At 41.9% G+C, this 23,378-nt stretch overlaps 1 protein-coding gene across 35 annotated transcripts in view; it reads right to left on the bottom strand.

The window, feature by feature from the left end:
• Positions 1 to 23,378, bottom strand: part of ARPP21 (cAMP regulated phosphoprotein 21) — a 200,375-nt gene that overhangs the window by 33,655 nt on the left and 143,342 nt on the right. For 17 of the 35 annotated variants that reach the window (XM_048298457.1, XM_048298495.1, XM_048298509.1 and 14 more), the window contains 6 exons: positions 22,019 to 22,249; positions 15,269 to 15,438; positions 13,654 to 13,758; positions 10,983 to 11,288; positions 10,336 to 10,341; positions 3,252 to 3,378 (listed from right to left, as the gene is read on the bottom strand). In XM_048298457.1, the coding sequence (XP_048154414.1) occupies positions 3,252 to 3,378; positions 10,336 to 10,341; positions 10,983 to 11,288; positions 13,654 to 13,758; positions 15,269 to 15,438; positions 22,019 to 22,249 (945 nt within the window). The remainder of the gene's footprint in view (positions 1 to 3,251; positions 3,379 to 10,335; positions 10,342 to 10,982; positions 11,289 to 13,653; positions 13,759 to 15,268; positions 15,439 to 22,018; positions 22,250 to 23,378) is intronic. The other 18 variants (XM_048298546.1, XM_048298564.1, XM_048298588.1 and 15 more) reach the window with 7 other exon arrangements.

The raw sequence follows: 23,378 nt of genomic DNA, 5'->3' as shown, positions 1-23,378 counted from the left end.
CACTTCACAGTGTCACCTGTTATGGAGCGCAGAAATTAGTAACAGCAACATACTCAAATGGTTTGAAAAATGAGCATACTGGTTTTGAGAATACCTGCCTGAACACACCTTAAGAATCCACCTATGACGTCCTACATCATAGCCATGGTGTGACAGACACCAGCTCAACCCTGGCCCCACCCAATGGCAACACGTTGAAAAACTTTGCACTGAGCAGCTCTGAACACAAAAACAGTGCAGAAGCAGCATAATGAAGAAGAGCAACAATGGCATGAGTGAAACAAAAATATTCCTGTTTACAGTGATACCACATTTTGGCTTGAACAGAAATGAACATAATTCAAATGGCAGAGGTTTGTACAAAATCTTCATGGATGACACTGATTGTACTAGGCTTCTGCCAGAAATAGGTCACTTAGGTTCTCACATAAGCCAGCACTTAGGCAAATAAAAAAAAAAAAGGTAAATAAACACACAAAATATTTTCAGCCTTCTCTCCAAATGATTTATTGCTGCCAGAGCTCTAATCTAATTTTAGGTGAGCTCATCTTTTTTTCTGCCCTGGAGCCATTTTAACTCAATATTGCTCTCCTTCCAGAGCCACGAGAGAGTACAGGCTCCCTCAGCCACTACAGATGCTGTGCTGACATTTTACTTTAGCTGTTTGCTGTAAAAGTCATCAATATCGCTTCACTCCTGAAGAGACCTTTTCTAACAAAAATGAAAACAAATTGCTGGCATTAGATCAAACTTTGACCTCTGCATCCCAAAGCGGCGAAAGTAAGATCTGAACTCCTAGTTGTTGCTTTTGAGAGCTTCCAAAAGCTCCTCCAAGCAGGCAAACTTTTTATTTTAATAAAATATTTCCTGAGCTGCCAGGCTGAGGCTGCCTCCTTGCTCCCGCTGCCGTAGGAGCCAGCCGGCAGGTCCAGCAGCCAGCTGGGCTCCTGTGGGCCTGCCTGCAGTGCAGCCGTCCTCTCTCCAAAGCAGCAGCAAGTGATGCGAGGTCTTTGGGGAAACCATTTCAGAAATCATCTTTTCATCTGCCTCCTTCCCATCTGTTCACCCTTCCCACCCTCAGTAGTCCTGTACTACACTCTGTTTCATCAACACCATTTTCCTTCATATCTTCTTTTTCTGGCCCCTTGTTATCCCTGGCTCCTCACATGCTGATCTGAAGCTAAGGCTGTGTGGGAAGGAAAACTGAAGTCTGAAACACTTGTGGATTGCTCTTTTCTGGTCATACACAGCTCTTTGTTTTCCAAATACCAAGAGATGCAGTAAATCTGAACGATCCTTACACCACCTCCAAGAAAAGATCTGTAGGGAACTGCAAGCTGCTTCCTGCCACACTTAGCACATGCTGGGACCGTGGCTAGGGGGAAGGATGTATCAGAGGCCAAAGGGATGAACCAGCTTGCAAAATTGTTCTCAGCCATGTCTTAAGATCTGAGAATAGCTACACACTTAAAATCATCGCCACAGCAGGGAGCCTAAACTGTAGACACAATGTTTTCATTTTTAAACAAGAGATAAAAATAATGCTTCCAACTGAGCAGGCAGCTGAAAGAGCGAATTGCAGGAAAAGATTGATGTGCTACATATTTTACACAAACTCCTTGACTCATGTTTTCCAAACATGTAAGGAAAATGATGCAGTAAACACTGAAACAAATTTAGCATTTGCATCTCTGCATTGTCCGTACTCACACATAACAGCTCCTGTGCCACAATATATCTTTAAAACTAGGATTTTCTGATGATCACACAGCTGGATCTTCTCCAGAACATCACTCACGTACTTCAGACCATCTCTTGTGCATATCACCTACCATAATCTCCACTAGGCTATGGCTGTAGCATTAAACTGATAAATATGGTTTTATAACACAGTAGATACAGATAATGTCATCTAAGTTGATTTGCACTTTGTTTCAAAGATCCACTATACAGAGATAATAAATATGGTACCAGACTGTCAGGCAGGAGAAGCTAGAAGAGACAGATGACCTTTGTGCAATACTTCACCCTCCTCTCTCTCAGGAATGTATAATATGAAGGTATGAAAGCAGACACAGTCAGTCACCACTGACACCGACCAAAATGTCACCAATTTTATTAGAACACAGAGCAGCATAAAAAAAAAAGAAGTAATGAATTGCTTAGTTATAGCTGTGTTTGCTGTGTCTTCGTCTCCCTGAGCGCCTGAGAGAGTGGAACAAAATTGCCAGCAGTCACATTATGGAGATAGGTTGACAAGCTGGATGACCCCATAAGTCTTGTTCACATCTCATGTCTGGGCTCTTGACTTGCATCTTAAATGACTTTCATATCAAGGCTTTTGCAGGGAATCTGCTTTGCCATTCTAAAGGGTTTTTGCCAAACCGAGATTGAACGATGAAAACTTTGTCCTACCTGGCACATCTCAAAAAACAAAATCCTCCCCTCCACCTCATCCCCCTACACCTGGAGTTACTGTTTGAGACACCCTATGAGGGAAGGTATGCACTAAAGAAACAGACAGCAACTTAAATAAACAAATCTCAAACACCAGAATCGTTTATTCCCTTGAAATGCGACGACTCCTTCACAACCACAATTCCTACTCTCCCCCAACACACACCAGCCCAGCTCTCCCTCTGTCCCTCTTACTCTGGAGTCATCCAGGGTGGCATGACACAGCAGGAAAAGAGACCGGTTCACTGTGAGACCTGCTACTCACTCTCTTACAGTGTAACGGCCCCCCTTCCAGCCGCACGGCGCTGCGGGCAGCTGTCCCCACGGCCACCAACCACACACAGCCTTGCTGCTCCTCGGGCCCAGGGACAGCACAACGTGGTGGAGCACACCCAGAAGTGGCCCCTTCTGCATCATCGCGCACCTGTCCGCTACGTGGGGTGATACAAACATGTGAGGAGTTGCCATGACGAAGGGCAACCACAATGGTTGGCTTGAACGTGCGCTGTGACTGCTCACACCAGCTCCCTCTCAGCTCTCTCTGTGCCCAGCCACATGCAGCATGGACGCTGAGGACACAGCATGCAGGACAGCATGGATGGAGGATGCAACATCCGCTCTTCCACTGCTTGGGATGTCCAAGCAAAAGGTTTCTCAATTTGCAATTTTCAGTGTATTTTCAAACAGAACAGCAACCAGCTTCCCCCACTGCTGTTCGGTTAAAGCACAACCAACAGGTTTCATCTGCAAAGGCACTGTGAGCAGCTGAGGAAATGAGTACCAGATGTACATACCTGCTTGCTGGGCAGTCTGGGCGATCTGTTGACTCCGCTGTGCGTTGTACTGAACTGAGGCAATGGGTCTGTACTGCTGAGTTGTTGAGGTAGGGTACTGACCAGATGGGTAATAATACACTGGCATCTGCAAAGAAAGAGAACAGTAAACTCTAGAGATCAAAGATTCATAAAATAGAACAGAACACGGAGGGGGAGCAAGAGTTCAAGTCAAGCATATTAGTGGGGTAACACTAATCAAGAGAAGAGGTTTGCCTCCTGTCTATTCAAGAATTGCTGCTTGCTTTTGGCCAGGAAAAGGGCTATCAGTGCCCACATTTCATTTCAGATACTTTAAGAAACAGGAGGAAAAGAAAAAGAATTTTAATTGAAAGAGAAAAAAACAGAAAGGATTCATAAAAAGCTACATGTGTATACCAAAGAAAAAATATCACCATAATGTTTTATCACAGTAAAATGTCAAAAGCTGCAGGAAGATGGATGCAAACACCACCTTCCATATCAACACAACACATACAGACAGCATGTTGAACCATTAAATGAACTCGGGAGGAAATGGTCCAGTCAAAGCAAGGAATGGCCCGGAGTACAAATACGTAGAAACAAGATGGAGAGCAAAATGGAGTGTGTGCACCCTTAACACTTGTAAGAAACAATTATCAAATTGATGCTTCTGATTAACAGCTACATCCCTCCTTACACAAACATTTCCCTCTAAAGCCCTTCTCGCACTTGGGGTGAAAACAATTATAGTTCAAAACACAATCATAGCTGTTTTCTTGCAGGAGCTGACGGTAGGCATCAAGTCAGCAAGTTCTGCTAGATGGGCTTATTTTTTTCTATTATTATTGTTGTTACAGAGCAACGTGTACTACATCTCCTTATCACACAGGTGAACATGAAAGTTTGAGGGTGACTGGAGCAAAAGACTTTTCCTATACATGTCACACCACTGTTACTGAGACATTTGAGCTAAACAGCTTTCAACTGACCCTTCACAAGTTCAAAGCTCTCAAAATTTTTCATTTTCAGCTGTCAGGGATGCTGTAGGCATCTGATAGAGTTTGGCAGTGTATGGTATGAACAGACTGCAGAGGGACAAAGGCTTGGAAGAACATTGCTTCTCTCACAATTTCTGCCACAGCTGTCAGCATTTCTTAATAAATCATACTATTTTTTTCTCACTCTGTGTGTAGCATTTATACTACACAGACATATGCATGGAGTCAGACCAAATGCTTTTATATTTTTCATGCAAAAACAAGAACTATTTTTGTGACTTTTATTTGCCTGATACAGATCACTCAACCTGATCACCCATACAGTTGGCAGAGTAAAGGTAACTACATCCTAAAGGTAACTACTGGTAGGACATTGTAAGAGAGATCAGAAATTTTTCTTGGAAATTCTCCAATGCTAGATGAGGAAAAAATGGCACAGACACAAAAGACTAGGTGAGAATAGGCTATGGATGGCTACTTGGGCAAGTAGAAGCCTACTGAATGAGTAACTGTGGTGGGAGAAGGATTTAGGATTAACAAAGCTGGACTGGGTGGTGTTGCTGAAGTTAACCCCACAGACCAACTGACAGTCAGTAGCATCTGTCAATCAAGAGGCCGAATACCCATTCATTCTTCAAGGTCTACTGATTTTCTTTTTAATTTAATTTTTTTCCCTCCCTCTGCTAATATCAGCCTGATTCAAACAAGTATGAGAAAAACAAGGTTTTGACTGGAAAATGTTGTAAGGTATCCTCCCTCCAGACAATACCAAGTGACACCGAATGGCTGCTGCTGGCCCTCAAGCCATTTGCTTTGTTAGTGACTAATGTAACAAAAACAAAATGCCTTTGTAGAATGGACACCACCATTATGAATTTGTTTCTCTGCAAAGAAAAGCCACAAGGAAGAGGAAAGTGGACCCAAACGTTTAAGGCGCAAAATTATTCTTTAAGCATCATAGCAGTGTAAATTGTGGATCAGGAGAGTTTAGTGTGATGAACTCATCTCATGGACAGCTGATTGTTCTCAGCGACACTCTGCTACAGGAGGCTTGAAAGAAATGAGATTCACTCTAAGTCAAGTCAATGCAAATAGCTGATCCAGCCCTGGAGCAGGGGAACAGAATAGACAACATTTCAAATATTCTTTATTTTCTATTACTATATTCTACAAACTAAAGAATATTAAACCCCTGTGGAAACACTCACTTCTCCTCCCAGCAGCTTAATCTCACTTAAAGGATTTATTTGATTTAACCCAACTTCTTCATTTTCCTGGTGCAGACAAGCCCCTAGATATTTAAAAATACATAAGCATTTGACAACAATGAGAATTATTTCTTGGGAAATGATTGTATAGGTATTAACCTTGAAACATAACCTCAAGAATCTATGTTTTGAAGTCAGGTTTATAGTTGAACATGCTGAGCACAAAACCAAATATGTACACTGAAGCATACACTTATTTATTTTTACCACACACATAAAATCTCGGTGTTAGTCAAAGGGTTGTCTCCCTTTCTCTCATTTTCTCAATTCATTGGAGTGCATTTGTTATGCAACCCACTTAAAAGTTTATGAGAGTGCAATCTATCAGCATGAAAAAAATGCTAGTAGTAGAAGAGTAAAAAAAATTATTTTACTTATAAAGATTAATGCATGAATTAGCCAGTAGTAATGAACACATGACACAAAAAGAAGAGGTTTGGATTTTGGTAGGTTTTGTTGTTTTGGTTTTTTGTGTGTGTGTGTTTTGTCGTTGCTGTTTTGGGGTTTGTTTGTTTTTGGTTTGGTGGGAGGGGTTCTGTTGTTTTTTTTTTAAAGCTCAGACATTAAAAGAAGGGCTTAGTTTAAAATATAGACATGGTCTAAAATAGGTCTTTTATGCTTGACGGGCTTGGAAGGATCCATTCTCATTTATCTTGAATACATCTCTGTGTCAGCAGCTGAAACGTTATTTTTCCTTTCTGATTCTACTTTGGTGAACAGTGGAATTAGAGGGATCAGAGATAACAAGTATCACTTACATCATCTACTCTGATCCTCTTGAATTTTTTAGTTTCTCATCACATCAGTGTTACTAACACCTTTACTTCTGTGCTCTTCAACAAAAAACATTACATTTCTGTAGCAGCCTACCAACACGCCAAATTATACTTGAATTGCATTCCCATGCGAAATGCACAATCAAACCTTCAGCCTTTTGCTTGTATAACATTTTATTTACAGAACCAGGAAGTTTCCACAGCATTAACAAGCATGCCAATGCAGCTATATGGTTACCCTAAAAATAAAATAAATTTACCAAAAAAATGTGCTTCTAAGACCATAACCTAAATAATTGCCACCTTCTTTAGTCTAAAAGCATAGTTTTTTGATCTTAATCGTCGACACTGTGAAAAATAATTTTTAGTAAGATTTTTAATCATTACCTTGTTTGTAGGCTGACCATTCCACCATGTTCTACTTTTTCTCTCATATACAATGCTTTAATTTAAATTGTAACAGGACTGGGCAAATCACTTCAGAGACACTCATGAAATGGCACAGAGAGACATGACTTTTTTTCTCTTCCTAATGTGCTTTGTCCCCAGATGATAGGTAGAGACTCAGTGCAGTATTGGCTTTCTGCTTTGTTCTGTCCACATACAGTCTGGAACCCATGATGAGGCTGGGTGTCTCTCTGGCTGCTCTCTAGCAGCACCCATGAAATTCAATGGTATTGTTTATTTCACATTTTTAGGATGATTTTACTTTCATAAACTGCCTCCCTACTGGCTTATATCTTGATTCAGCCATTGGATTGGTATTCTACCTTCTCTTAACACTGCTGATATCCAGTAAGGTTTGGACTGGCACCTTCATCCAGATGCTGACACCATTGCTAATGCAACTGTTACAGTCGCATAAATGGGAGTGAAGAAGACAAGAGAAACCCCAGTGATGCATGGACACATGAAGGTACCATTTCTTCCCAATATCTAACTGTCAGGGATCAGTCATTCCTCAAGGCTTTTTCTCTACCTCCCTGCCCCCTCTGTAATAATTACAGTAACAGGTAACAAAAAATAATGACTTGTAAGATGTCGTCCAATATAATTTTCAAAGATCATCAAAGAAAGCCCCGCTCATTTGCAGTGACTCCCCAGCCTTCTTCGTAACAAGTTTCCTGGAGGAGACATGCTGTGAATAAAGATTTTGTCTTAGGGTAACTACAGACTCTCACGGAGCAGGCTTCTGCAAAGAGACAGCTAAAATTAATGATGACACAAAATTAATTCAGGTGAAAAATCCCTCAACATGTTAATTACATCTCCAGGCCTCTCCAAGAATTCATGCCATCTCATTTTTGGATATCACTTTTCCAGAAAGAATGAGTCAGAGATGAAAATAACTTTTAAGGGAGGATATCTTTTCCCACTAACATAATACTTGCATTTTTTCCACTTCTTCATTTGCAGAGGCAAAGACAGGCACCACTGATAAAGTACTACAAAGCAGAATGTGGACCCTTGTTAAAGTATTGGGCCCATAAGGGCTACAGAAAAACCATCAGAAAGAGAAGAAAATTGAAAATAAAGAAAGCAAACATATGTTCGATATTCATGACAGAAAGCAAACAAGCGTTTGCTGCTACAGGTCCCTTTAGCAAACCCAGAGTAATGGTTGGGTCTTGGGCTGGTTTTTTTCTTTTTCCAATTGGTTGAACAAAGAGAAATCCTTATTTTTGATTTATTAAATCATGATTCTGTTAAGCTGCAGAACACCTGTGATGAAAGAAGAAGCAAAAAGAAATGTAAAGGATTCTCTCACCACTTAGGCATGTCATGTCAAACTCAGCCTGCTTCTGCTTTAATACAGACTGGGAGAAAGAATCTTGGAGAGCAGCTGTAGAGCCACATTTAACTGAACTTTAATAGAAAAGCTAGTAATTTAAATGCAGTACCATCGGGTGTGTAGGAGAGTTTCTTTCTCCCCCTTTCACCTCCCGAAGGAAATTATCATACTCACAGGATCTCCACCCAGGTTTTCACTGCTATTTTCCAACAGCATACAGGGTACCACAGCCAACCTTATCAGCAGTGCATTTACAGGAACTAATTAGCCATTAATGTCATGCCTCTTTTATACTGGTATAAATTCAATAGCAACATTTAAGATATAAGAGTGCTTTTACATTGATTGCATTGCATTGATTAATGCATCACATAATGTTTTCCTTCCATTAGCATCCTTATTGCTTTCTTTTTTTCCCAGAGCCTGCCTCAGACCACCTGCTTTGGTGTCTGAGAGCAGCCTTACTACTGCATCTGAGCCCCAAAGAGTAACAACAGCTGACTCAGACAATAGCCACTGCCACAGTGAAGCTGTGCCACGGGCAGGACAAGGATTTGGGATCTACATGCCATGTACAGAAAACAGTGCTCTAAGGCTAGAAGAACTACTATTTTCCAAGGAATCACTCTTATCTTTTTATAGGAGGGATCCCCTATTTGCCGTACATGTGCTGCATGTAGTATCCAAACCACTGTGCCACAATCTAGGACTGAAGTGAAAGAATTAAAACTTGAAATGTCAATCAGAAGCTCCCGTCTGTGTGTGCAGATGCAGAGAGGGGCTGCCCTCCCTCCTTTCTAGCAGACCAAGGCCACTGTGCTTTCAAGGGATAGGGGCATGGGCAGCAGCCACTAAACCCTGCCAGGCCCTCTTCCACAGGTATCTGACAAGGATTTTTTGGAACAGCAACAAGCTGGAGATGGATGATGTCTGCAGAAGCAGAGGAAACTGTCAGCACTGCATTTCTCACCTTTCTACACACCCCCGAGGACAAACCATTCCCCAGTGAAACAACTGAAGTTGTTGCAAAGCCAAAAGATATTTTTCCGCTGTCAGTAACTTTCCACTTTGTTAAAACGTAGGAGGAAAGCAGCTGGGGTATGGACAGAGACACAGTGACCACTAAATGCACCAGTACTGTACTGGTCCTACAGCAGACTGTACATGAAAAGGCACCTCCTCATCAAGTCCTCTGAAGAAGTTAATCCGCCTCCCAGTAGCACCAGAGCAAGGATTAACTTGGAAAACAGCTCCACCAAGCAACACTACACCGTGCTGAGTGAAAACCCTGCACCCTGCTGCGCATGCAAGGGTGAAATCCAACACTCCCACTGCAAGGCTCAGCCAGGGGCAGGAGCTGTGGCCAAACCCGCCCAAAGCAGCCTATGCCACGTCAACCGAGGCGGGTCTAGCAGAGACTCCAGGGCGAGCTGCACATCTGGTCTCACCCGAGGGGGTGAGGAGGTGGCGTGGGGTCTCTGTCAGGACAGGCAGCACCATCCTGCAGCCCCCTCAACTCCCACAGCAAACCCTGGCCAGCAGAGCTGGGAAACACATCAGTGCCTGCTGTGGTGGCAGCCTGGAAAATGGAGATGCTCACATTTACCTAGTTCACTAGAAGTGCCATGAGGTTTGACTAAAGGATGCTGGAAAACACTGAGGGCACCTGGGGGTTGTACATGAGGACCAAAGCCTGGACAGCCTCTACTTAGGAGACACAATCTAGATGGGAAGATGGACTCATAAGGGAATTTTGCTCTTTAGGTCATTTTTTTTTCTCCCAAATTTAAAAAAAACACAAAACCTGCTACATTTGGCAAACTGTGAAATATTTTTCTAGCAATATTTTTCTAGCAGTATTTCCAATTTTTTGTAAAAGAAATCACATTATATTGAACTTCAGCTCCTTCAAACTTGTTTTTGGCAAGCCTTCTCCTGGAAAAAATAGCTGCACATTTTTTAACAGAAATTATGGATTGCAAAGCCCTCTATGGGATGTCAGAATCCAGGAGTCCTCAGATTTCTTTTATTGTTATTTAGTGATCTAATTAAGTAGATCCTTAGCCCACTTAAAACACTGTAACAGCGAAAATTTTTCATTCCTATGGCAATGCAGAATCCCATTAATAAGCACAACTGGAGATTTTAAATAAGAAGCAATAAACAAAAAAAACCCACCAGAAAACAACCCCCAACCAGTAGGGTTTACAATACATTTACATTAAAAGAAATGGTGAAATTTTTTACCTTATTCTTGTATTTTTAATTCCAAGGGATAAAATGAAAACAATAAAAATGCTATTAATAACATTTAAAGTAGAATTTAAATGAAGTTATTTATAATTGGATAAAAGAAATTTGTCTTTTTAATGTGTATGCCTTGAAAATTGGCCAGAAAGTCATCTGTGCATTTTACTTTTTGACAGTAATCACTTTCAATATTCCGTAAAGGTACCCAGGAGACAAGCAGAGATGTTTGGCAGTGAACAGTAAAACATAATCAGTCTTCAGGAAGACAGTTAAAATTACTGATCTGTGACACCTCACATGTTCAAGTCAATTAAATATGATTAACGACTACCTGGGCTGATGTGCACATTGCTCTTTTGGTATATGTACAGAGAAAAAGGAGTATGGGCATTTACTCACCCTCCTCCTTCATATTCATGTGCAGATGTGTCATGGAGTACAAACTTATGTTCAGAAAATGTTTTGAGGAGAGGCAAGGCATTGATGAAACCCAGGAAACAACAGAGCCTTTGCAAGTTTCCTGCCACCTAAAGACCTGCTAAACTTTTACTGGGGAAAAAATAAAAAATATCTGGAATGTTTATATTCCCTTCCTGATGTTACAAAGAGCACCGTGCCGAAGTGGCAGCAGAGGTTTTGCCTACCTGAGCAGGTGGCGGTGGCTGTTGCACAAAGCCCTGGGGCGGCGGCGGCGGCTGCAGCACTTGCTGGGACACCGGTGGTCCTGAACCCGTAAAGCCTCCTGGGGGAAGCTGCTGGCTCGGGGAGGCCATGATGTAACCTGTCTGCTGGGCAGGCTGCTGCAGGATTGGCGAGGGGTACACGGGGCCAGAAGGCGACTCGGGGTTGTCTCCTGATGACTGACGGCTTAAGCTCATCTGGTTAAACTGCGCTGTCATGTCATCTCGCTGCGGGGCAGAAGGCAGGAGAGAAGGATGGAGACATGATGGCTGCAGCAGGCACAGGAATTAGCAAAGCAAAATAGGTTCAGAGCATGAGGGGGGAAAGGAATCACTCAGCTCCAATCCATGCCAAACTTTGCATGGGTATCTACAAAAATGGAGGCAATTAAAGTGAAAATCACTATAAATACCTTGACAAAGACTTCCATACTGTAAGGTGAATGGGATCATTTGGCAAAAAAGCCAATTATTTTGGCTCTTAGCCTGCCACACTCACCTTTAATTCCAAAATGACAAGTGAACTTTACAGTGTTCAAAAGAAGACATTTTAAATGTAAAGGGCATGAAAATAACATTATGAATACCTCTATCCCCAAACACAGAATGTGTCAGCCAAACACATGCTGGTAATTTCAGCCATGTTTCAAATTGATCCCAAGAGGAATTCAGTAGGATTCAGGTGCAGATCTTTCCCTTTTTGAATTGCTTTGAAAATCCAAGGTTGTAAACATAGAGAAAGTGAAAAAAAGCTAAGCCTAATGTTGCTATTTCAAGGCTTTTTATTCTGTGTTGGAAAGAAACAAGTTCTGTATTTGATCGAAGGGGGAAAGAAAAAAATAAATATGTGGTAGGATAAACGTACCATATAAAGTCAATGGACCTCATTACATGCTAGTAATAATACAGGCATTCTGAACTGTATCTGTTCATTCTTGCAAAAAGATTCATATTGTTCAATGCTGTCAAGTTTATTTTATGGAAGTCAAAGATTTACAAATACAATTCTAGGCATCTTCATTTGGGCCCATATCATAAGACTTTTAAATACTCAAAACTCCATCATGTAGTGTGCTGATTACAGACAGGAAATAAGCACTATAAAAATGCTTTTTGCTCAGAACATCCATATTATTTTTTAAAAGAAGCCTCTTAATATTGTTAACAGCCCTGTGGTATTCATTCTCCAAAACCATCCTGCACAACGTATTTAATGGCAGGAAACTTCAAACCGTGTTAAAAATGAAACAAAACAAAACTAAAAAACCCAAAAAGTTTGCTTGTGGAAAGCACTGCTGGGGACTCTACAGAGACTCCCCCTCACAACTGAGAACAGATGTCATGGATTAATGTTTTAAACACTACTGACAGATGATCAGGTGGTTTATGGAAGTAATGCAGTAATGCTATTAACTTTACCATCATCCTACATTCATATTCAGACACATGAGTTGTCTCTGTGAAGTTGTTCCTTTAAAAAGCTAGGATATTCGTTACCAGAATGGCAAATGACTGCTAACAGATTCTACAAGAAACTTCGCTGAGCCAGAAATGCCTCTAGATTTTCAGAAAAGAGAAAAAAGTCTTTAAACACCTATAATCTATACAGTGTTTGTATAATGGAATGTATATTGAAGGTATTAATTCAGATGAAGTTTCACTACTGAATTAGCCAATAAAAATATTACCCTTCTTGTGACTGTCACTAGGGCAACCTGATATTCCTGCAACACACTTTTCTAGAGAATTAGCATTGAGACATGCAACTTTTGTTAAGCACGGAAAATTTATTTTCCTTAAAATGGTATCACTCATCTACTAGCCATTAATAACATTATTTTATCTGCAGGGATCCATTCAGCTTTGTTTCCATATCTTACTGTAACTATGTGACATTGGGGGAAAAAAAAATTCAGTCATAAACAAGATTACTAGAGCAAGAGAGAAAAACAACAGAAAAAAATCTCACAGTGCCTCTTTAAAATGTCAGCTTCATTTTAGAACAGTATAATCTTAGTCCTGCAAGCAGCAAACCAGAATCAGGCTCCAGAAGAACACACTCTATTTATTTTCATTATACACGTCCATTGGTGCATTGTCATGATGTACAGCACACCACATCTTCTGCAGCTGGTTCACTGCTACTCTCCTTCCCAAGTGCTCTGATATCACCAAGGAATAAATCCAGGCAGTGGGTTTAGTATATGGATAAAAGAATATAAAATAAAAAATAATGATTTCTGGAGGTCTCTTCTCCTGCCTTTGCAGACATGAAAGAGGGATAACCCAAATCTCCCAAATAGGGATAACCTATTCAAGTTATTAATTTAAAATCCCTTGGTATTAAGTGAGAAGACATAAGCTCCTACCAGCAGGCACAACGAAACATTTTTCTGGAGGCTCTGCTAAGCAGGTAGAGAGCCCTGGTGTAACATCACCCTTCAGGTTAGGTAACCAGAATCAGTGGGAATGCTCTTACAAAATGCCTGTCAGTACCAAAAGCATAAAGGAAAACAGGTATTTAGACAGGGTTCTCATGTGGGACACCTGTTGCAGGGCTCCCCGAGGCTCTTGGACACACATATTCACACCTCCAACTTCAAGGAAACAAAAAGAAATAAAAAATCTTTAGTACCACAGAAAACTGCTGTGTTGGAGAGACTGGCAGGAGATGCTGGGGAGGATAAGAAACTGCTGGATATTGAACTGACTGAGAAGATGGCTGCATTGTCTGAACAGGCTGCAAAACAAGCACAGGGAAAGACAATAAATTCCACCATTTAGAGAAAAATAACAACCACCACCACCACCACCTTTGTTATTGAGAACAAAGATCTCAAACACAGCTCCGAAAATACAGGTGACTCATCACCAGCCTGAGTACAAGAGGTCAGGTATTGTGATTTTAGTCTTCGTTTTAGTCTTATACCAAACAATTATTACTGGTAATTCTGCCTCTTTTCATGGGTTTGATGGCTGTTAGATTAAATATAGCCGCAGCTATACCTTCTTACTCGTAATGTGAGGCAAAGCCAAATTATGATTCTACATTTAATTTACCGAGATAAAAATGGAAAGCAGCACAGCATAAGTGTATATTTGAATTTTGCTGTTAGTGACTGATTTAACTCTGAGCGTGTCACAGGCAAAAGAATAATGATTGTAAAGCTGCTTTGGGAGAACACAAGAGTTTCAAAAAATGACAAGGAACAGGCTGTGAATTACCAACAGACAGGCCATCAGCTTGGAGCAGATGTTTATCTAAGTGAAAAAAACAATTTTCCACAGCACTATTACCTTGGAATAGCTTTAGTATTCCTTTCATTTTAACCTCTCATGTAACTTCTTGCATAGGTTTGGTACTATCTTCTAAAACTGTGAAGACCCGATCAAGTAATAGGAGTCATAATCATGTAAGTCCAAACCCAGTAAAATCAAAGCAACTTTACTGAATTTAAATGCTCTATTTCTGTGTAACCTGGGATGAAAATGTGCCAAATTATAAAGCTGCACAAGAACCACAGCAGATCTTGGCTGCTCCATTACTAAGCAGGATGTAGGATTCTTGCTTGAGTAGTTCCCTCCGCCTGCTCTGCTCTGGGAGAACAGGCATGCAATCCACAAAATTAAGTTTGAACAACACCCAGACCCTGCTGCCCATGCTCAGCCACACCTGGCCATATGCCACAGCCAGCTCAGGGACCAGAGAGCCAACATACCATGTGCTCAAACAACGTCGCTCTTCCTGCTGTAGCTCCAGAACTTCTAGCTCAGAGCAGGATCATGGCCAGAACATGGGCGCAGGCAGAAAACCACCAATCTGGGGCAGAGGTGCTTGGAGACCACCCATAGATTGGGCCCAATACGACTGGACATGAAAGGGTTTGTAGAGCTCTTGCTGTACTTTTATTCTTTGACTCAGGCACACTGTTGTCAAAAGAGAAATGTCCCTGGCTCTTTGGAGAGAATTACAGACTGCACTGGTTTGAAAATGAATGCTTTAGCTTCCACTAATGGGTGAATTTTGCAAACTAATTTTATGTAGACATACACCAACTCACTTAACAGTACTTTTGAAAATGAAATCATCCTTGAGATAAAATTGAAGATGTAATCTTCCCTCTCTGCTTTATTCATGTTGAAAATAACATCCTGATATTCAGTCTAGATGCATTCTTCCCTTCTACCCTCTAAGTCATTCTTGATATCCCCAAGAGCTCCTTCTTTTTTTCCAATGATACCACACCTACCTGTGTGACAAGGTGACTTGCCATTTGCTGCTGCGGCTGTTGAACTTGTTGAGGCTGCTGGGGTGAAGGCTGCTGCTGAGACTGTCCCACCATCTGGCTCCTCATTGTCTGCTGGCCACTGGGAGGATTGTATATTGCCGGCGTCCCATCAGGATTTACAAATGGTTGACCTGAAACAAAACACCCAGCCCTTGCTGAACACTTTTAAGAACATACTGTTTCCTGTGTGAAAGCAAACAATTTTGCTTTAACTGATCACTCTTTAGCTGACCTGCTACAAGAGTAAAGTGTTCATCACTCTCAATATCTCATTACAGTAATTACAGTATCAGACATCTCTTTTTTTTCAGGGAAGACAGCAGATATTTGTTTAGGCAGTATGATTTTCCAATGAATGGGTGGAAAGTTACCATGGCTATAACATGATTCAGATGCTATGGTTACTTAAAATCATTCAACGATGAATCAATTAACATTAAAATTGAACTTTGGAGCGAACACTGAAGGTAGAGAATGTTCCCTTACATTTTCCTCTCATACAACAGCAGTCAAATGTACATAGCTACTTCTAAAACAATACAGTTTGTAGGAAAGGGGAAAAAAAACAAACCCACACTTGTTACTAATTTATTTACACATTCTAATAACACAGTGCTGTACTTTTGAGAGCTGTGCCCTATGTACTTAGAGGAGCTAGAACTCCAGTTTTCAAGGAATCAACTCTTAAGATGTATTTAAAAATCTCTTATATACAAGAAAAATTCAGTTCAGAGTTCTGGTAAATTGTTGAACTCATTTTGCTTCAGATAATAAAGCTGGGGGAAATAACCTTGTAAAATCAATATTTCTTTAAAATAAAAAAGTTTACCTAAGTCATTGTCTTGAGAACAAAAAAGAAATTGTATTTCTCTGTATGAAAAATGTTTTCCATTACCTCAGTTCTCTTTTCATTTCCATCATAAATCTGTAAATCAAAGGAATTATAAATGGTTTCATGAGAAAAAAGAAGCAGTTTTAGCAATGATGTGATAACCTTTAAAGCAGGTAACTAAAGTATGAATATCTGAAATAAAAAGGGAGATCTGGAGGAGTTCAGTGACTTAGAGCAACAGTGAAATAATGAACTTCTGATTTGTACCCTACACGGAATCTCTACCTGTTCTATCTACTCCTCAGCCTTTCAGCTTCTCCCTCCAATGAATCATGGTCAGAAATGCATGAGGAACACTGGCTAAAGAACCTTGCCTTCTCTCTCTAAAGCATCAAGTTTCTAGATGAACTCAACACCACATTCACGCTGAGAAAGGTCATGAGTGAGTGGAAAAGAAGCACGGCGCAGTTCTGTCTATTGATTTCCTGATTCTTGCTGTGAACCCACTGGGTGACTATGGCATGGACTCCCAAGCTTTGGGAATCTCAAGCCCCAGAAGTACTTTAAAAGACTGAGTGAGTAAGATAACACGCTCCCAAAGCCTGTGTCAGATGCTCAAGGGAAGCCAATAAAGAGTATTTCCTGTGGCTCAATGAAAGATGACAGAACTGAAAGTGTAAAGTCCCAGCAACACTTTTAAAGATAAAAAAAGACTTCTCATGAAGAAGTCTTGAAATCAGAAATGAAAAGGAGAGATCAGAAGGTAACAGGGAAGACATTTGTAAGTTATGAACTGTGCCCCTGATAGAAGGGCAAAGATTGCAATGTCATTTCAAGGAGTACAAATGAAAAGTAAATGCTCTTAAATTGTCAGAGCGGTTAAGGAAGAACATGTCAAGAGGAATCCTTTAAAGGATGAAGCAGGCTGATGAAGTAAGTGAAATGGAGAGCACAGCCACATAAATGGTTCTTTGCCAAAGCAAGTAAGAAGCTTGACTATCTGGGAAGGAGAAGGGTAAAGCACAGGAGAGAAAATAAAGGAAACCGCAGATATGGAAAAGAAAGTGCAGATTCCCAACACCTGGGAAGGAGCAGAGTGTTATAATCAGAGCAGGAAGATATTGACAGCATCTCTAGATGCCATTAGAGGCTTGCACAGTCAGTGACTATGCAGTGTGAAAGGAAGGAAAGATCTTTAAAGGACATGGTGTTATCATCAAAAGAGAAAAAGACTGGAAGTAGCCACTCTGCAAGAGAAGAAAGAACTAAAGAATGGGGTTACATAGGATAAGAAAATCTATTCATTACAGGAAACAAAGATCCTTTTTCCTTTTCTTTCAACTGTCTTCTCTTCACCTCTGCTTCTGACAGCATCCATCACTTTGATAGTTGATCACAGCATCTAGCAATCTAAATCTCCTCCCCATGGAGCTTCTTTTGTAATGTTTCCCTAATAAGATGCAAAGATTCTGAGCCCAAAGAGTGACTATTTTGCAGCATGTATTTTACTGCATGTGAAAAACACAGCAGATGCCGAAGTACAGTCTGCCTTCCAGCACAAGGTAGCAGCATGAAGCTAGAAGTTTGAGACAAGAATTTTAGGCTTTTAAAGAATCTGCTCCCTCCATTTACTTTATTATGTATATATTTACACGGGAGCCACAGAAACAAAACACAAGGTTTGAAACAAACACAAAATAATATATACACAAAATACTTGCTCCCTGAATGTTGGGGTCCCTCCCCCGCCGTGTAGCCCTGGGAGAGGGGCCCTGAGGGCACAGACACGGGGCTTCCCTGCCCCTGCTCAGCCTCGTTCCCATTGGTTGGTTTGTGTTCCCTGCGCGGGCAGAAGGACCCTTGGTCCCGTGACTGGAACAGTTCCTGGGCAGAGCTCCGGCCATGCGGCTGGAGAAATAAACATCTCTCTGAAACAGCTATCAAGAATCTGTCTGTCCGTATATATTTCCTTTCCACGGGACTCCTGGTTTGATATATGCGTGTTGCAGGATCCCCACTGCAACAAATGGTGGAGATTTGAGAGCAGAACGATCCCCGATCCCTAAGCGACTGATTTGTGTGAGTAAACCCTGGAAACTTTGGATTCCTCTTCTTGGTTTTGCTTTGCTATTCCATATCTAAACTATGGAGGAACCGTGGGAAGACTCTTGGCTCTCAGAGCCGCATATGGACATTTATCTTAAACTTAAAATGATACTTGAACAACGATTTGTAAATTTTAGCTTGATTCAAGCTCAAAAAGAACTGAAACACTTCCTGGCATGGTTGTTTAAGAACTTTTTCTATGTTTCTTGGGATTTAATTCTTACCAAGGGCTTTTGGAAAACCGTTTGGACACAGTTAATACTGGAGTCAAAATATATGCCGATGGAAGAATATTTTCGTGAATATTATTTAGTTACCGAGACTGTTGAGCAATGTCAGCTGTGTCCTGGCGAAGGGAATCCTGGCGCAGGGACCGTGCGGCCCAGGCCACGTGCACCGAGCGCTCTGCGAGCAGCAGCGAGGCAATTCCCGCGCGCGGGCGGAGCCACGCGAGCCGCAGTGTCGGTGCCGGAGCGAGGCGCGGTGGGAGCGGCGGGACCCGGCAGGACCCGCACGGCCGCGTGCAGCGCGTGGTGGAGCGAGCCCCGTGAACGCCCGACCGAGAGGGGCGGCACGCGGGCGGCGGCTGGCGGCGATGGCGGTGGAACGGAGCCGCGCCCAGCCGAGACGCGCGCTGGAGCGGAGCGCGGGGGGGTCATCGCTCGGGGGCCCGGCCGAGACGTGGGTGCAGCGCCCGGCAGCGGCAGCGAAGCTGCGACCAGAGGAGGCGACGCACGGAGAACTGAGCGGCGTGGCCCGGCCCGGCCCGCGCAGCCCCGAACGCGACCCCGGGAAGAGCGCGCAGGCACCAGCAGCTCCGAGAATTCCAACACGGGAGCGACCGAAGGAGAGAGCAAAGACGCAGCGAGACAGAAAACAGCAGCCACTCGGAAAAAGGAAAAGATCATAGCAACTAAGACCTTAGGGATAGTAAAATGGTATAATGTTAAGCAAAATTATGGTTTTATAACAAGGTGTGACAACCAGCAAGACATATTCGTGCATAGAACTGCTATTAAAAAGAATAACCCTGAAAAATGCATCCCAAGCTTGGGAGATGGAGAGGTGGTGGAATTTAATATTGTACTAGGGAGAAAAGGGTTACAAGCATCGCAGGTCACTGGGCCTGATGGTGTTTCTGTAAAAGGCAGTATATATGCAAAAAATCGTAGTCATGTTAGACAATATCTCCATTGTAAGCCCCCCCTACAGTTTCCCTTTCCTAATCCCACCTTTCCCTTTTACCCTATATCCTATTACCCCCAGTGTACTCCCAATCCGTTTTTTCATCCATGGTTTCCCTCACAAAACCATGCTTTTGCCAATTGTTTCCCCAAAAATCCCTTTCCAATGCCGAGTGGGGGATGAAAAGGGGGAGGGAAGAAGTTAAACCCTCTCCTGCCTCAGTTTCCCCACAAAGCATGCTCAGAGAATTCTGTCTCCCTTCTGTCAGCCCTAAGATGTTCCAGAGAATCTGATTGGACATTTAAAGACTCAGGAGGGTGGCTTGTTTTGTCTTGAAATGGTTCTTGTTATGTTTATCCAGTTGTTTTCATTCTCCTTTTATTAAAATAAAACGGGTGAGGTGCTGGGGTCCCTCCCCCGCTGTGTAGCCCTGGGAGAGGGGCCCTGAGGGCACAGACACGGGGCTTCCCTGCCCCTGCTCAGCCTCGTTCCCATTGGTTGGTTTGTGTTCCCTGCGCGGGCAGAAGGACCCTTGGTCCCGTGACTGGAACAGTTCCTGGGCAGAGCTCCGGCCATGCGGCTGGAGAAATAAACATCTCTCTGAAACAGCTATCAAGAATCTGTCTGTCCGTATATATTTCCTTTCCACGGGACTCCTGGTTTGATATATGCGTGTTGCAGGATCCCCACTGCAACACCTGAATGTTAAACATACAAACATACAAGGGTTTCCCAACGATGCATCTGCAGACAATGAGGCATACGAAGAGGGAAGATGAGGTTCTCTGGTCTAGTGACAATACTGGAAGGCATTATACCTATAGCAGAAAAATAAGACTCCCTAGGTACCAGGCAAAAATCTAAACTAGCTGCTGCAATTTGCTAAATTGACAAGACAGATGTAGGAGATGTTTGTCTTACACAGCTCCTCTGGCTTTCAAGTGTGGTGAGCTCCAGCCTCTGTCCTTGCCTGTCCAGGAACAAGCAGTATCTCTCAGCTGTTTGTGGGCTCCAAGCAGCATCAATTCATTTGTTTTTCAGTCCTGTCACCCGAAATACAGATGACTCCTGCCTAGGCCTGCTGAGTTTTGTATGGATATGGACCATATGGTGGAACACAAAATGCTGTCTTCTGTATTGATCAAGAAATTTCAGTGTTTCAGACAGAACTGATAACCACCAAAACAGAAATAAGCAGATTAATATAATGATGGATCTTTTCCTTGCTGACAGTATTAGGCTCTCATGTCAATAATGCAGAAGCTTGGAAAAAAGTACACTTGAAGAGTAAAGGTTTGTGCAAGTTACCAAGTCACCTCTCCAGAAAGAACTTACCAAACTTATCACATTCAACTCTGAACAAACAAGAACTCCTCCTTGGTTTTAAATATGCTGATAGATATTGATGAGCCCCAGATATAAATATCTAAAAATACCTGTGGAAAGATTGGCTTAATAGTTTACTAAGGCTGTATTTTTCTTAAATGCTGCAACTTTCTTGACTGAACTATGACCAAAAAAATTATACTTAGTAGTGGACACACAAATAAGCTTTAAGTATTTCCACCAAACAGTGGAACACAGGGATTTAATACCCATAAAATACAAGTTATAAACAAAAATCCTCAAAGAAAACACTCCTGAATGTTCTATTAAGGACTTTGAAAAAAAATATTCTGGAGTTCAACCCTCGGCTCTCAGTATAATGGGAGATACATTTCACTACAGGCTTTCTTGTTTTAAACCCAGCATAACTCAGCTAAGGTTGACAGCACAGCTAGTCAAGGTCACTGGAATAGTCTGAACTACTGAAGAAGCACCGCAGCCTCAAACTCTCTGAACCTTTTTAACACTGACAGTACAATACAGTGGGGAGTAACAGCACAACATGATCCAGACTTCATCCAGACCAAGGAGGTAACAATTTGCCTTACACTTTCAGCAAGCACCCAAATTCAAACTGAAGAGTTTCTGAAGCTCTCACAGCACTTGGGAGCTCTAGCATTTAGGCACTGCAAGTGTTGACTGTGAGCTGCAGTGATGAAAACTATCATGAATCGAAGAGTTACATCTTGCTCTTATCACAAACCTCACAATTTAAATACAATTACTAATCATACAGCTTACGTAACATTAATTCTGAAGAGCAAATTCAAATGCAGCCTTTAAGCCTTGTGAAATTCTGCTGTTAAGCACAATCTCTAAGAATGTGATGTTACATTTTGGTTGCACCGTATCTCAGCATGCTTGATATAGAAGAGCATCTGTCTTTATTGATGCTAACAGGATCTCAGAGGATTCACTGAGAGCCAGGGAGTGCCAGGACTGTTGAATGATGAGTATCTTGTCTGGGATGGAGCAAGTGTGTTTTGTATCACTTCCCACTAGCTATGCCACAACAGCCTCAGAATCGAATCTAGCTTTGCCTGCACATTTGAAAACAACCACTTCCCAAACATCATTTCAATGTATATTTGCTCATAAAGTGCCTCCAGAAAAATATGTCTAGAAACAAGAAATTTGCTGATTCCCCAGCAGACATCAGAAACACCAAAGGGCAGAATCAGGCAGGAGAGAACTGTACTGACCTGTGTGTGGGTTGAGAAGGATACTGCCAGGCGGTATCCCTGCAGCTTCAAGTGGAAGAATGATATAGCTGGTGTTGCTGGGGGCCACCTGGCCACTCATCCCGTTCTCAGGGTAGGACACGCTGCCTGAAGAATTGGCCGCTACCCCGGGGACGAGAGGTGCACTTTGGAGAGGCTGATGTATTCGTGACAGTGATCCTGAGGAGCCAGCACTGCTGGAAGACTCTGAGCCTAACAGGGAGACATAATCAGAGCAGGAAGCAGGGTTACAAGGGACCACAGTCCCCACCAGATAGGGCACATACACAAGGACAGCCCTCACAGACTGCAAAGGCACGCATCACTCTATGCCCACCTAGCAGGAGCAGGATTTTCACTCCCTGCTGAACCCAGCACCCAGTGGTAACTTTTACAACCCAAAACCCCACTTTCCTCATGCAACATCTGCTTCCCCCCTCAGCCAGTAAGTAGACTTACCAAAGAGGAACACAAAATCCTCAGCATGTATTATAATGCCAAGGTACCAGTTCATAAGATATAAAAACTAAACATAGTGTTTATACATGAAAAAAAACCCAGAAAACAAACAAAAATGTAACACAAAATATCACCAACATTCTCTGTAAGTAAAATGCAACAGCAACTGAGTTATCAATCTAGTCACAAGGTAGCTGTGCAATATCCATATTAACTTAAAGCTATCTGATGCTACCTAAGAATTTTGCCACTTTGGTTTTTCAACATCAAACCTAATAAAACGGATCATGCAAGATAAATCAACTATGCTAAACCACATTAGTTCCTGGAAGGATGGGAAGACACATTATTTTAAACCCCAAATATAATTTCCAAACTTCGGAGATACTACTTGATTGGATTTTAATTTGCTTCACATAAAAAAGACAAGAATCTCTGGGAGCATAAGGCTCAGGTGATCAGCTTCCTTAAAGCAGATGGTATGGATGCTTCCTCCCCAGAGCAAAGTATGTTTTAATTGCTACTTATGTCATTTTACTTGAGTGCGCTGTCTGTGCACCTAACCTCCACAGTGTTCACCTGCAGGTACAGACTAAAAGCAAAGACAGAATTCAGACTTCTGTTTAGAAAACTACTTTGAGGCAAATTATATCCTTTCAGATATGGGATACTGTAGGTAGACCCTGTAGTAGACTGCTTAGAGCCTCAAATTCATTTTCAGTCAAATGCACTTGAAATTCATTTATTTTCTCATATTTAAAGAAATTAGAGCAGAATAGGTTTCTTCTGAAGAAATCACACCAGCATCCTGTTACTTCGCAGAGCATCTTTCCACAGATTATTGCAGGTAATGTCTTACTGCATAAGACATTTTTTTATCCAT

This window comes from Corvus hawaiiensis, chromosome 1 (genome assembly GCF_020740725.1).
Source record: "Corvus hawaiiensis isolate bCorHaw1 chromosome 1, bCorHaw1.pri.cur, whole genome shotgun sequence".
Lineage (NCBI taxonomy): Eukaryota > Metazoa > Chordata > Aves > Passeriformes > Corvidae > Corvus > Corvus hawaiiensis.
The sequence above is the reverse complement of the archived record's forward strand: the minus strand, read 5'-3'. Positions and strand labels throughout refer to the sequence as shown.